The 16,413-nt window shown below is 33.7% G+C and overlaps 2 protein-coding genes across 2 annotated transcripts in view; both read left to right on the top strand.

Annotated features, from left to right (window-relative positions):
* Positions 1-355: 355 nt before the first annotated feature.
* CASK (peripheral plasma membrane protein CASK) overlaps positions 356-16,413 on the top strand; it is a 408,349-nt gene continuing 392,291 nt past the window's right edge. Inside the window, exon 1 of the mRNA XM_077429351.1 lies at positions 356-465. Within this exon, the coding sequence (XP_077285477.1) occupies positions 407-465 (59 nt within the window). The 5' untranslated portion in view covers positions 356-406. The remainder of the gene's footprint in view (positions 466-16,413) is intronic.
* LOC143910951 (zinc finger MYM-type protein 1-like) lies at positions 4,654-7,184 on the top strand. The gene is made up of 2 exons (XM_077429604.1): positions 4,654-4,917; positions 4,988-7,184. The coding sequence occupies exon 2, from the start codon at positions 5,031-5,033 to the stop codon at positions 6,501-6,503; it is 1,473 nt and encodes a 490-aa protein (XP_077285730.1). The 5' UTR covers positions 4,654-4,917; positions 4,988-5,030; the 3' UTR covers positions 6,504-7,184.

The following is a 16,413-nucleotide window of genomic DNA, read 5'->3' as shown; positions in this document are numbered from 1 at the left end:
CGTGAAATATATTAAAAAAAATCACAAATGATAATAGAGAGTGATATTTGCAGAGTGGCAGCATCGCCTTTGACAGTTGGCTTATCAGCGCACCTCTCTCAAGTGTCACTTTTGACGTTTCTCTCGTCGCGGCAAATGTCATCGTCCGTTTCGCGTTTTCTCTATTATTTCGCGAAGTCGATCGGAAATTCAGCGTGTTTTAGCCCTCTATTGACAGATTTGAGTCGTGTTCGACGAGTTTTCGCACACATCGGCGCGTACATTTTGTGGGCGTAACCTAACCTCAAAGCCTACCCCAATGTACTCGGCGACAAATCGGCAATTTTGTGTGTTACAGTGAGTTTTGATGCGTTCAGTGAGTGAAATCAATGTGAAATAAGTTGTTAAATTATAAACAAATGTGAAAATGGCCGACGACGAAGTGCTTTTCGACGACGTATACGAATTATGCGAAATTATAGGAAAGTAAGTAAAGAATATTTAACATATAATATGAAAATAATTTTCCTTTACATGAACTATTTGATTTCCGTCGAATTTATAAATGAATCTAATTTCTAATGTGTCAAATTGTGTGCAATATCCATGTTTACCCAATTATTTTTCTCGTTGGAAAATTTCGGAATTAGGAGTATGCACATCAAAGGATTATTTATGATGCTTTGAATCAACTTTTTGTGTCGTAGAGGAAACCCATCTAACATTGAATCATTTCACGAAATTTTAAAAATGTATGAATTTTCGCGCATTTATATATGATACATATGTACATATGTATTTTATGGAATTGAAAATTGTATTCTGAAGTTGAAAATTATCTGGCAGCTTTTGTGTATATAATATATTGAATAGATTTCTAAATTAAAATAAGTACTCAAATTTGATTTTAATCAATGCAAACAATTACCTATCTAATATACCGGTCTCCGTGACGGGCCGGAATGTGAAATTACCGAAAAAGCAAATATCGGAAGGCAAAGATCAGAATGGAAAATGCTTATATTTTTTTTTAAATAAATACTTGTTGAGTAGTAAGTAATGATTTTGTATGGGTGCACCTCACGGGATCGAATTAGAAATGCACGAAAAACCAAATATCGGAAGGCAAAGATCGAAAATCGAAAGATCTTAAGTCGAAAGATCAAAAAAAAAGGGTGCATGGTAAACGGTACATACTCACGTATATACTCACTTAATTTGCGCGAGCAAGATACAACAGGAACAAGAGGAACAGGCTTTTCCTCCCGTATTAATGTGCGCGCGCAGAATACGGGAGGAAAAGCCTGATCCTCTTGTTCCTGTTGTATCCTGCTCGCGCAAATTAAGTGAGTATGTACCGTTTACCATGCACCCTTTTTTTTTGATCTTTCGACCTAAGATCTTTCGATTTTCGATCTTTGCCTTCCGATATTTGGTTTTTCGTGCATTTCTAATTCGATCCCGTGAGGGGGACACGGTCGATTGGGCGCCCAGGACGATTGGGCGATCAGTGTTACTCGCCACTGCGACAATTGGACGACGAGACTGGCGGACTCTGCGTCAATTGGGCCCTGCGTCAATTGGGCGCCCATCGCACTGGGCGATCATCGACTGGCCGACGGCGACCGGGCGACCAGGGCGCGTGGGCGACCACCGACACGGCCCGCTGGTGAAGTGGTCGCCAAGCTTACGTAAACTCTGCGTTTTGCAAGGAACGACCGCGAACGGAGTGTTATAGGAATTTCCGATGCACTGACAAATATTCTACCTACATACATATGCTTTATACCGCTTTATTTTTCGTTTCAGTTTTACCAATTTTTCGTAACAACACGAATCATACTATTAATTTTTTTCGCTATATTATATTACATTTGCTGGAATTTTATATTAAACGTACTTTTATAAATACATGTGTAGCACCTTTTCACAAAAAATAATTGTAAGATGACAAATCATATGTACCTACATATTCTCCAAAATAATATAAAAGAAAAATGATCGATTGAATCTTTCGCGCAGTGCTTTTAGTTTTTTTTCAAATGGACACACTTTTTTTTCTTTTAAATGTTATATTTCAGTTTTATCAATTGGATAAATTCACACTCTATTCTCAATTTTCTCAACACTGTATTAGTTATACATAATAACAAAATATTTTCTAATAGCGATTCTCAAAGTTTTCAAGATTATATTTTTTTTCAATGATGAAATACGTTTACGAAAAAAAAGCGCATACTTAAATTCGTTCGCGGAGCTCGAATAATTTTTTTCGGCTTTTCCCATAATTAAATTATTACATCGTTTACGATTCGCAGAGGCAATTCTCGAAAAAAATAGCTTTTTAAAGTAATTTTAAACATCTCCCGTTCTATGGTTATTGTTGAAAATTACATTGAGCCACAACAAATCACGTTTTTTAGTTACCAGAGCGGAGACTAACCAATCTTTACTAACTTTGACCCACTGAATTCGAATATGATATTGATTTTTGCTGGTTGGTGATTGTTTACGAGATATGAGCGTTTAAAAAAATGCGCGATTTTTACAGTTTTTTGGCTTTTGCGGTCTTTAACTCAAAACCTAGTATTGCTGTGCTCAAAGTGAGTATTGGAATCAATAGTCAGATGTTTTTCCTATTGATTGTGATATTGCATTGCTTTAAAATACTTATAATTAATTGTCTAGCGAATTTTAAAAGTAAAAAAAATATTTTTTTTACGGATTTTTTCTCCGTGCTATTTTGCATTTATTTGGCAATTTTTTTATTTCACCTCGTTTATAAGGATTGGTTTTCTATTTCAATATTTTTTATTTTTATCTAAACGTACTAACTCGAGCGGTAATTGCAATTTAAATGCTTTCGTTTTTGTTGCTCAGTGTTATTATAGTCACATTAAAATCTATATGATAGTTTATAGTAATTAAGGCTCATTTCGTTTATCAATAATTTAATAAGGTATATTTTTACTAATTAATATCTTTCGCTTTTGTAAATTCGAAACATACATACATATGTATAACGAATTATGTTTACATCTATAACTGTCATCCAGCGCTCATCTGTTCATCTAATGTATAATTTCTTTAATAATATTTTATGCGTATAAAATATTACAAAGACCTTACAAGAAATTATATATTTTCAAATATTTGGACCGAATGAACGAACTCATTCAAAACGGTTTTTTTTACTATGAGTTCGTTTTGATAAAAGAGTTCTCAAAACGACTTTTGACAACTGTTTCTCGAACTACTTTTTTTCTTGATTGTTTTACATGACATGTTATACATACATATGTAAGGTTTTTCAACGGGTTTTTGCGGTATCATAAATTCATGGCCCTCAAATTTGGTTTAAAATAATGCAATGACGTAAATGATTTTATACCCTTTATCCTTTTATTAAATTCAAATTATTCTGAAATGGTTTTCATCGTTTTTTCAAAACCTCTCCGATAAAATAAACGTTTTTTATTCCAAAAAAAATGGCAAAGTTTCAAAGCGATCCGAAAAGTTTTAGGAGGTTTGTCCAAAACTAAGATAAACCTTGTAATTTTCAAATGTTATAATTAGCATGGAAATAATTTTTTCAATGTATGTATGTGTTGTATGAATGCATGTACATACATACATATGTACATATGTTATTTTGAAAATTTTCAATTTAATATTTATTTTCATTATTCATCAATGAAAAGTAAATCAAAAAACTTTATTAATACTATGATTTGATGAATATACTAAATACTGGCGATTCTAGAATTGATTTAATGTTGAGAGTTACAAATTTTACAAGTTTTTGATTTTCGTAAGATTAAAAATAAGCACCAATCACACGGTTGATCCCATATTTTATCGAGATACGAGAATCTCGAATTTTCATAATAAAATATTCTCGAGAAATGAGAATCTCGTAATTTTACAATAAAATATTCTCGAGAAACGAGAATCAAAATTTCTCGAGAAATCTCGAGACACGATTTCTCGATCAGAACCTCTAGTTCTATGGTTATTGTTGAAAATTATGCTTTTTAAATAATTATTTAATAACGAGTCCATAATGTTATGATGCGTTTAGGTACATATGTATGTATGTACATATATCAAAAACTACGTACATAGATAAAGTAAAAATTAGCCGTAAGAATTAAAAATATAGACATTTTCGTCATATTAAAATTTTATATGATAGTTTATAGTAATTTATAGTAATTAAGGCTCATTTCGTTTATCAATAATTTAATATATTACTATGTAGGTAAATATCTATTGCTTTTGTAAATTAGAAACATACATACATACATATATATATATATATATATATATATATATATATATATATATATATATATATATATAAATATATATATATATATATATATATATATCAGTGGCGTGCGGTCCATGGATGCGGTGGATGCGGCGCATCCCCTATAACTTTAAAAAGCCAAGAGTATTTTTAATAAATATTTGAATTTCGCTTCGATGTATTCTTAGTGATGTACGTGATTATGATGTAGTATATGAGTATATATATATATATATATATTTCACATATCACGTGTTTTTTGTTACATGATGCATTATATAGGATCTTTTGATAATTTTTATTAAGGATTCGCATAGGCCGCATTCGCATAGGCCGGCCACAGGCGAGTGACGCTGGCGAGTAGACGCTGAGTGAAGTGCGCGCGCGTCATGGATTCGGAGTTCGGACCGATCCCATTTGCGCATGCGCACTATGAGGCTGTCATATTCGCGCGGACGCGTTGACACTTGTTTAACCTCTACGGTGGATTCGGTTTCTCTGTTTGCTTATCTATTGAGTTTCACTTGGAAGCCGCTGTTGATCGATATTTCCGCACGCTACGCCCCAAGTTATTTATCAAAAAGCTAGCCGATTCATTTCTTTAGACGAAGTTAATCATTTATACTGTAAGTTGGTTATTTTTTACTTTTGAATTAAGTTTTCATTTAAATTAGTTTCGTCTAACTTTATTTTTAGTTTACTGTTCCACTACTTACGAGTTTTCATTATTGCCTTTAATATGGATATCGAAAATAACAATGAGAGTGGACTTGTCGTCGAGATCAATAATAATTGCAATTGTTTAATTGAAAATGTGCTGAAAAGAAGATTTGCTTCTCTCCCATTTAATGAAAAGGAGATTATTGTTAAGAGCCCCAAACCCACACCAATATTAAATATTCAGTCTAAAACAAAAACATTTAAAAGGTATTTTAACACAGAAACATACGAAAAAATTTCATGGATTTGTGGATGTGCTCACTTAACGAAATTATTCTGTTGGCCATGTATTTTATTTTCTCAAGAAGTGAATGTCTGGAGTAAATTTGGATTTTCTGACCTAAACAATTTAAGTAAATCGCGCAAGAGACATGAATGTTCTCAAGCTCACATATGTTCTGCTGCTCAATTTAAAAAATTTGGAAAGGGACCTCGTATAGAAAATTTTTTAAGTGCTCAATTTAAAGCAAATATTGAAATGCACAACAAAGAAGTTACTGCAAATAGATACATTTTGTCGAAATTAATAAGCGCGATCTGTTTTTTAGCAAAACAAGAACAACCTTTACGAGGACATTTTGAACACCAGGAATCGGAAAATAGAGGGAATTATATTGAGTTGCTGTATCTGTTGAGTGAATCAGACATAAAATTGAAAACTCATTTAGATAACTCTACGGTGTTTACTGGACTATCGAACCATATACAAAATGACTTGGTATCCGCAATATCAAAAGTCTTGCTAGATGAGATTAAAACTGAAATACGTGCATCAAAATTTGTTTCCATAATTGTGGACGAATCTACAGATATCAGTCGCAAAGCTCAGCTATCTACTATTTTTAGATATGTAGATGAAAACAATGAAATTCAGGAGAGATTTGTTGGATTTGTCGATGTTAGTCCCAATAGAACAGCTAATGCTCTTTTTCAGCACATACGTGAGACCTTGGAAGAATTTGGTTGTTTGGACAAATTAATTGCACAAACGTACGATGGAGCGGCTGTAATGTCCGGGGAGCATAATGGAGTGCAACGAAAAATTCGAGATATTTGTCCTAATTCTTTATTTGTCCATTGTTACGCTCACAGATTGAATTTAGTTTTGTCGCAATCTGTTAAACATATATCCGGATGCAAACGTTTTTTCAGCCGTATGTTGTCATTTTCAACTTTTTTTTGTAAGTCTTCAAGAAGAATTTCCCTTCTCGATTGTCAAATAAAAAAACGATTTCCCACTGCTGCCCCTACACGATGGAACTACAATAGCAAAATTTTAAATATGATATTAGAATATCAAACAGAATTAATGGAAATATTTAATCAAATAATTAATGATGAAGACGAATGGGATACTGATGCTGTCATAAATGCTGAAGTCCTTCATCGTTATTTAAAAGAGTTTGAATTCAATTTCAATTTGCATTTATTTTCTGCAATATTTAATTCGGCAGATTTTTTATTTGAAATTTTACAAAAAAAAAACCTTTGACATATCGTATTGCGTAAGTGAAATTAAAAAATTTGTAAAATATTTAGATAACAAAAAAGACGATTTTGATTCATTGTGGAACAAAGTAATAACTAAAAATTTTAATAGAAAAAGAAAATATGCTGAATGTGAAGAAGATGTGAAAACAACGTATAAACTTCACTATTCTGAAATTTTAGAAACTCTTTCAGTAAATACAACCAATCGATTTCGAGATATCGAAAATTTAAAATTTCTCGAATTTTTTAACGTCAAAAAATTTAAAGAATATGAAAATAATTTTCCAGATTTCCTATTTAAATCACTCCACCTAACTTATGGAAAATACTTTGATTTTATGAAATTAAAAAGCGAATTAATTTACATGTACTCAACGCAAGATTTTCATTTGAAATCTATAAATGACGTAAAGGAATTAATTGTGAAAGATGATCTAATAGACGTTTTGGAACAAGTATTTAGTTTAATACAATTAATTTGTACGATACCTTCCACGAGCGCATCGGCTGAACGATCATTTTCGACTATGAAAAGAATTAAAACGTTCACCAGAAGTAGTCAAAGTGAAGAAAGACTCTCTGGTCTTGCTTTAATTGCAATCGAAAAGAAAATAATGTCAAATTTAAAAAACAATAAAAAATTCTATGATGCGGTTATCGATGAATTTTGTAAAAAGGAACGAAGAATAAAATTAAATTTTAAAAAATAAATTGGTCGGTTTTTTTTTTCAAACAAGGGACAGCATCCCTTGTTTGAAAAGTCACCGCCCGCCACTGATATATATCATCATCATCATCATTTACAGCCATTCGCCATCCACTGCTGGATGAAGGCCTCTCCAACACGCTTCCACTCGTCTCTGTTTTGCGCAACACTCATCCATCTCATTCCGCACATTTTCCTAATTTCGTTCACCCATCTTCCTTGCGGTCTTCCTTTTACTCTTTTGCCTTCTCTCGGGTACCATTCAAGCACTTCTTTTGTCCACCTTTCGTCCATCCTCCTAGCTACGTGACCCGCCCATTGCCATTTCAATCTCTTCACTCTATCCACTATGTCCACTACCCTTGTCATATTTCTCACCCACGTGTTCCGCTTCCTGTCTTTCCTCGTTATGCCAAGCATACAGCGTTCCATACTTCTTTGAGTGCATTGGATTTTATTTTGCATCTTGGCGTTCAGTGTCCAAGTTTCACATCCATACGTCATCACTGGCAAAACGCATTGATCAAAGATCCTTTTCTTCAGGCAGAGTGGCATTTTTGATTTAAAAACAGCATTCATCCGTCCAAATGCACTCCACCCCAATTTCATACGTCTCTTTATCTCTTCATTTTTACTACCAGACATGTCAATTATTTGACCTAAATATAAATAATTATTTACTACTTCTACTGGTTTATCATCTAAGGGGATGCTATCAGGCATGCAATAACTATTGAACATTAGTTTAGTCTTATCTACGTTAATTTTTAATCCTACTTTTCTACTTTCCCTGTCCAGCTGTGTTAGTCTGATAAGTAGGTCAGCTGAATCACGAGCTACTAAAACTATATCGTCTGCGAACCGAAGGTGACTCAAAAAGCGACCATTGATGCTTACTCCGGCTGTATCCCAATCCAATTTCCTGAAAACTCCCTCAAGCACCGCATTGAATAACTTGGGCGAGATTGTATCTCCTTGTCTTACTCCTTTTCCTATGCTAAATCTATCTGTACCTGAAAAAATTTTAACTGAAGCTGTGGCATTCTTATATATTGTAGCTAACAGTCCCACATAGGGTTCCGGCACTCCCTGTGTTTTTAGAGCGTTAAGTACTGCATTATGACTAACTGTATCGAAGGCTTTCTCATAATCGACGAAACCTAGGCACAGTGGCCGTTGATATTCGTTGGCGCGCTCGATTAGTTCGCCAACTACTTGGAGGTGGTCCATTGTGCTGAAATTTGCCCTAAACCCTGCCTGCTCTATAGGTTGGTTCTCGTCGAGGATATTCTTCAGCCTTTCTGTAATAACCTTCGTGAAGAGCTTGTAGACCGCTGAAAGTAGACTAATGGGTCGGTAGTTCTTGATATCGCTTTTGTCGCCTTTTTTGTGTATTAAAATGATAGTTGCGTTATTCCATCCTTCTGGTATAGCTTGGTTCTGGATGCATTTGCTGAAAAGCCTAGCTAAGATATTAATTAGGGGGGGGCCGCCACATTTTAGTAAGTCGATGGGAATATTATCTTCCCCTGGGGTTTTACCATTCTTTGCAGTTTTTAGCGCGGCCTCTACTTCGCTAGGCAATACTGCAGGAACCCTTTGGCCGTGTGTCGATTCCAGAGTGGGGAATTGGCCGTTGTCGTTCTCGTATAGTTTTGCATAGAACGTGTAAACTCTGTCTATGATTTCTTCTCTATTCCTAATTATTACTCCGCTCTCTGATCTGATTGCGATCATTTGGTTTTTGCCTAAGAAAAGATCCTGTTTGCACTTTTTCAGGCTACGGTTATTCTTAATGGTATTTTCTATTAGCTTGCTGTTAAAATCCCTGACATCCCTGACTATTCTCTTCTTAATTTCCTTATTTACTAGATTGTATTCTTGCTTATTATTATCCCTATCTAAATTCCTTTTATGCTTAATTAGGTTTTTTGTTTCCGCTGAAATTTTGCTTAATTTAATCTGTTTCCTGAAACCACCTAATTTCTTACCTGTTGAGGTTAGAACCGAACTAATTACAGTGTTCAATTCCTCGATGTCTGCTTCTGGGTTTAATTTCCCGTATCGATTTCCAAGTTCGAGTTCGAATTCCTTTTTCCTAGACCTTAGTTGAGCGAAATCTGGAGAGTTACTGCATCCTTTTATTAATTTCCTACGTTCGCAATTTATATTAATGGCCATCTTGGCACGGACTAATCTGTGATCGCTGCCTATATCTACTTTACTTAAAACACTAACGTCTTTAACGGAGTGCAGGGCATTTGTTAGGATGAAATCGATCTCGTTTCTGTCTCCTTTAGGACTCTCCCAAGTCCACTTATTGTTGGTGTTTTTCCTGAAAAATGAATTAGTGATGAAGAGCCTGTTGTGTTCTGCGAATTCTATGAGGCGATCGCCTCTGTCGTTTCTTTGGCCGGTACCAAAATTGCCTACTGCTCTTTCTGTGTTTGCCTTTTGTCCTATTTTTGCGTTAAAGTCGCCCATGATTATTTTAAAGTGGTGGCGGCTATTATCGTATGCGCCCTGTAGTTTTTCGTAGAAGTCTTCTATTTCCTCGTCTGGGTGGCTAGATGTGGGGGCGTACACTTGGAAGATTTGACAAGTGTACCTGCTCGAGATTCTTAATACTACATAGCATATACGTTCCGATATGTCGTTTATTTCTATAATATTTCTTTCTATTCTCTTATTGATAAGAAACCCTACTCCTCCTATTCTACCATTTGGTAGCCCTCTCCAGTAGAGACAGTTACCACTTTTTAGGATTATTTGGTTTTCCTGTTTTCGTCTTACTTCGCTAAGTCCTACTAAATCCCATTTGATACTTTCTAGTTCATTCTCTAATGCAAGCACACTTCCTTCACTCGATAACGTTCTTACATTGTACGTGGCTAAATACAGGTTTCTATTAGCTAAGCTATCATCCATCGTCACTCTTACCTTGTTGGAGGTTTGGATATTATTTTTCTCGCATTTATCCAAGATGTGTTGAGAAAAAGGCGGTACTTGAGAGAGATTTCCATTCAAGGAGTGAGTTCTTACCGCCATAAACTCTTCTCTGATATATATATATATATATATATAACGAATTATGTTTACATCTATGTATAACTGTCATCCAGCGCTCATCTGTTCAACTAATATATAATTTCTTTAATAATATTTTTTCAAGCCTATTTCACCCTTTTGCAAATGAAATTCACCCTTTTTGCAAATGAAATTCATCCTTTTGCAAATGAAATTAGTACTTTTGCAAATGAAAATTAATCCTTTTGCAAATGAAATTCGTCCTTTTCAAAAATCGTATTAAAAAATAAAGAAACCGAATTAAACAAAATGTGCTTTTTATGTATTATAGTTTAAACTTATATTTATATTTGTACATACCATAGATATTTATTTAGAAGGTGCAAATACTATTTTTATTTTTTTATTTTCAATTTTTCAATTTTCATTCTGTTAATCTGAATCAATTTTCATTGTGTTAAGTGAATTTCATTAGCAAAAGGGTGAAATAGGCTTGCAAAAACTGTATATAAGTATTTTTATTTTTATTTTTGAACATTAAATTTGTACGAATATCAACACAAATTAAAAATCATGCGGTTCAAAGTCACCATGCACATTTTATTTATATTTACTTTATCTATGTATGTACGTAGTATAGATTAAGTTTTGTATAATTTGTTTTCGCATTCCGTTACGGATCCCTTCGACAAAAAAAAGGGTAGGTACCTGGGTCAGATTCATTCTCGCTCGGTTTTCGGAACAATAGACTGACCATTTAAGACTCGAAATATCTCCTACAATAGAAAGTTATAAAAAACTCCTGAATGCTAGACAATAACACGTTTTGTATATATATCTATATGTAGTATTTTTCTTTGATATTCAATGATGAAATTCAAATAGAAGAAATATCGCATGATTTTTAATTTGTGTCGATATTCGTACAAATTTACGTAAAAAATATTCGTACAAATTAAATGTTCAAAAATAAAAATATAAATACTTATATAATAGCGCGAATTGCATCGGCTTTCGATGATCTTAAAAAATATTTATTTATTTATTTATTTTAAACAGACCATTGTGGCATAACAGGAATTCCTAAAGCGCCACAATGGTCAAAAAATATAACAATTATGGGATCAACCGTGTGATTGGTGCTTATTTTTAATCTTACGAAAATCCAAAACGTGTAAAATTTGTAACTCTCAACATTAAATCAATTCTAGAATCGCCAGTATTTAGTATATTCATCAAATCATAGTATTAATAAAGTTTTTTGATTTACTTTTCATTGATGAATAATGAAAATAAATATTAAATTGAAAATTTTCAAAATAACATATGTACATATGTATGTATGTACATGCATTCATACAACACATACATACATTGAAAAAATTATTTCCATGCTAATTATAACATTTGAAAATTACAAGGTTTATCTTAGTTTTGGACAAACCTCCTAAAACTTTTCCGATCGCTTTGAAACTTTGCCATTTTTTTTGGAATAAAAAACGTTTATTTTATCGGAGAGGTTTTGAAAAAACGATGAAAACCATTTCAGAATAATTTGAATTTAATAAAAGGATAAAGGGTATAAAATCATTTACGTCATTGCATTATTTTAAACCAAATTTGAGGGCCATGAATTTATGATACCGCAAAAACCCGTTGAAAAACCTTACATATGTATGTATAACATGTCATGTAAAACAATCAAGAAAAAAAGTAGTTCGAGAAACAGTTGTCAAAAGTCGTTTTGAGAACTCTTTTATCAAAATGACTTGCAGAGCATCTCTAGCCTAGCCTATGAGACGCGGTATTATTTATCTTCGCGGTATTATTAAGGTCTTTGTAATATTTTATACGCATAAAATATTATTAAAGAAATTATACATTAGATGAACAGATGAGCGCTGGATGACAGTTATAGATGTAAACATAATTCGTTATACATATGTATGTATGTTTCGAATTTACAAAAGCGAAAGATATTAATTAGTAAAAATATACCTTATTAAATTATTGATAAACGAAATGAGCCTTAATTACTATAAACTATCATATAGATTTTAATGTGACTATAATAACACTGAGCAACAAAAACGAAAGCATTTAAATTGCAATTACCGCTCGAGTTAGTACGTTTAGATAAAAATAAAAAATATTGAAATAGAAAACCAATTCTTATAAACGAGGTGAAATAAAAAAATTGCCAAATAAATGCAAAATAGCACGGAGAAAAAATCCGTAAAAAAAATATTTTTTTTACTTTTAAAATTCGCTAGACAATTAATTATAAGTATTTTAAAACAATGCAATATCACAATCAATAGGAAAAACATCTGACTATTGATTCCAATACTCACTTTGAGCACAGCAATACTAGGTTTTGAGTTAAAGACCGCAAAAGCCAAAAAACTGTAAAAATCGCGCATTTTTTTAAACGCTCATATCTCGTAAACAATCACCAACCAGCAAAAATCAATATCATATTCGAATTCAGTGGGTCAAAGTTAGTAAAGATTGGTTAGTCTCCGCTCTGGTAACTAAAAAACGTGATTTTTTGTGGCTCAATGTAATTTTCAACAATAACCATAGAACGGGAGATGTTTAAAATTACTTTAAAAAGCTATTTTTTTCGAGAATTGCCTCTGCGAATCGTAAACGATGTAATAATTTAATTATGGGAAAAGCCGAAAAAAATTATTCGAGCTCCGCGAACGAATTTAAGTATGCGCTTTTTTTTCGTAAACGTATTTCATCATTGAAAAAAAATATAATCTTGAAAACTTTGAGAATTGCTATTAGAAAATATTTTGTTATTATGTATAACTAATACAGTGTTGAGAAAATTGAGAATAGAGTGTGAATTTATCCAATTGATAAAACTGAAATATAACATTTAAAAGAAAAAAAAGTGTGTCCATTTGAAAAAAAACTAAAAGCACTGCGCGAAAGATTCAATCGATCATTTTTCTTTTATATTATTTTGGAGAATATGTAGGTACATATGATTTGTCATCTTACAATTATTTTTTGTGAAAAGGTGCTACACATGTATTTATAAAAGTACGTTTAATATAAAATTCCAGCAAATGTAATATAATATAGCGAAAAAAATTAATAGTATGATTCGTGTTGTTACGAAAAATTGGTAAAACTGAAACGAAAAATAAAGCGGTATAAAGCATATGTATGTAGGTAGAATATTTGTCAGTGCATCGGAAATTCCTATAACGCTCCGTTCGCGGTCGTTCCTTGCAAAACGCAGAGTTTACGTAAGCTTGGCGACCACTTCACCAGCGGGCCGTGTCGGTGGTCGCCCACGCGCCCTGGTCGCCCGGTCGCCGTCGGCCAGTCGATGATCGCCCAGTGCGATGGGCGCCCAATTGACGCAGGGCCCAATTGACGCAGAGTCCGCCAGTCTCGTCGTCCAATTGTCGCAGTGGCGAGTAACACTGATCGCCCAATCGTCCTGGGCGCCCAATCGTCACGTACCGCCGTGAGGTGCGTGCACCCATACAAAATCATTTCTTACTACTTAACAAGTATTTATTTAAAAAAAATATAAACATTTTCCATTCCGATATTTGCGTTTTCGGTAATTTCACATTCCGGCGCGTGAGGTAGACCCCTAATATACATATAATATGATGATTTTATTTATATGCATTTTGTAAGAACAGCCGAACTACTTTCCTTCGCATTTGTTATGTTACTCTTCATGATTTTAAATTTTACGATATAATTATATGTAAAATATGTTTACTTATTATATATACGATGTATATATAATAAGTAAATTGTTGTGGAAGAATGATTGAAGCGTGTCATATGGATTATTTGTTGTAACAAATAATTGTATAAATATATTGGTCATGACGAATGGCATACACAATTGCATTATAACCGTAATAATATTGTAATCTCACAAAAATGTTAACCGTACCGTATGACTTCGAACGAGATTCATTATCTAACACAGTCGGCAAACATTGTCTGATAAGCACTCCTATTGGCTAAAGAGTTTTGCTAACAAGACGGACATGTATTTATGTATGTATGTATAACTCGGTCTGTTTACACAGAAGTTAGTTGGGAACCGGCGTGAAAAATACGATAATATCACTTTTGATATATGTATGTGTACGTATGGAAGAATCGATAGACGTAAAAGTGTCGTTAGCGTGCTTATATTGTCACTCATATTTGATTATGGCAAACCGTGTGAGCATATAATCTATTCGGTCATTAAAAGAAATTATCGTTCGGCAGTAAAGGGGTTATCGATGTTTCAGCGATTTTGCTCGACATTCTCGTATAAATGCTCTCTATCAATATTTATCACGTTTAGTAGGTTATGATTGCCCTTTAATTTTAAATACTATTGTAACGATGAAATAAATGGCTCTATTTTGAACGATTATTTATGCATATTGTACACATTTTCACAAAGTTTTCGATTTTTATGCATTTTTCATTATGGAACACGTACATCAATAGCAGGGACCCGAACTGTTATTTTTTTCGTTCCGGTTTGGCAAAAAAATATGTACATATATACATATATCGGTTTTCGGTTGTCTTGTATTTGAATATTAATAAGTTAATGTAAATACACCCACACCGTGTATACCTCTCTTTATACGGCTGTTCACTATAACTTATTGTGATTATATATGTATGTACATATATATATATATATATATATATATATATATATATATATATATATATATATATATATATATATATATATCATCATCATCATTTACAGCCATTCGCCATCCACTGCTGAATGAAGGCCTCTCCAACACGCTTCCACTCGTCTCTGTTTTGCGCAACACTCATCCATCTCATTCCGCACATTTTCCTAATTTCGTTCACCCATCTTCCTTGCGGTCTTCCTTTTACTCTTTTGCCTTCTCTCGGGTACCATTCAAGCACTTCTTTTGTCCACCTGTCGTCCATCCTCCTAGCTACGTGACCCGCCCATTGCCATTTCAATCTCTTCACTCTATTCACTATGTCCACTACCCTTGTCATATTTCTCACCCACGTGTTCCGCTTCCTGTCTTTCCTCGTTATGCCAAGCATACAGCGTTCCATACTTCTTTGAGTGCATTGGATTTTATTTTGCATCTTGGCGTTCAGTGTCCAAGTTTCACATCCATACGTCATCACTGGCAAAACGCATTGATCAAAGATCCTTTTCTTCAGGCAGAGTGGCATTTTTGATTTAAAAACAGCATTCATCCGTCCAAATGCACTCCACCCTAATTTCATACGTCTCTTTATCTCTTCATTTTTACTACCAGACATGTCAATTATTTGACCTAAATATAAATGACTATTTACTACTTCTACTGGTTTATCATCTAAGGGGATGCTATCAGGCATGCAATAACTATTGAACATTAGTTTAGTCTTATCTACGTTAATTTTTAATCCTACTTTTCTACTTTCCCTATCCAGCTGTGTTAGTCTGATAAGTAGGTCAGCTGAATCACGAGCTACTAAAACTATATCGTCTGCGAACCGAAGGTGACTCAAAAAGCGACCATTGATGCTTACTCCGGCTGTATCCCAATCCAATTTCCTGAAAACTCCCTCAAGCACCGCATTGAATAACTTGGGCGAGATTGTATCTCCTTGTCTTACTCCTTTTCCTATGCTAAATCTATCTGTACCTGAAAAAATTTTAACCGAAGCTGTGGCATTCTTATATATTGCAGCTAACAGTCCCACATAGGGTTCCGGCACTCCCTGTGTTTTTAGAGCATTAAGTACTGCATTATGACTAACTGTATCGAAGGCTTTCTCATAATCGACGAAACCTAGGCACAATGGCCGTTGATATTCGTTGGCGCGCTCGATTAGTTCGCCAACTACTTGGAGGTGGTCCATTGTGCTGAAGTTTGCCCTAAACCCTGCCTGCTCTATAGGTTGGTTCTCGTCGAGGATATTCTTCAGCCTTTCTGTAATAACCTTCGTGAAGAGCTTGTAGACCGCTGAAAGTAGACTAATGGGTCGGTAGTTCTTGATATCGCTTTTGTCGCCTTTTTTGTGTATTAAAATGATAGTTGCGTTATTCCATCCTTCTGGTATAGCTTGGTTCTGGATGCATTTGCTGAAAAGATATATATATATATATATATATATATATATATATATATATATATATATATAT

This window comes from Arctopsyche grandis, chromosome 4, assembly GCF_051622035.1.
Source record: "Arctopsyche grandis isolate Sample6627 chromosome 4, ASM5162203v2, whole genome shotgun sequence".
NCBI classification, from domain to species: domain Eukaryota; kingdom Metazoa; phylum Arthropoda; class Insecta; order Trichoptera; family Hydropsychidae; genus Arctopsyche; species Arctopsyche grandis.
The sequence above is the reverse complement of the archived record's forward strand: the minus strand, read 5'-3'. Positions and strand labels throughout refer to the sequence as shown.

Bases quoted from the DNA above. Each gene is read 5' to 3' on its own strand.
- LOC143910951 (XM_077429604.1), top strand. From the start codon at position 5,031: ATGGATATCGAAAATAACAATGAGAGTGGACTTGTCGTCGAGATCAAT.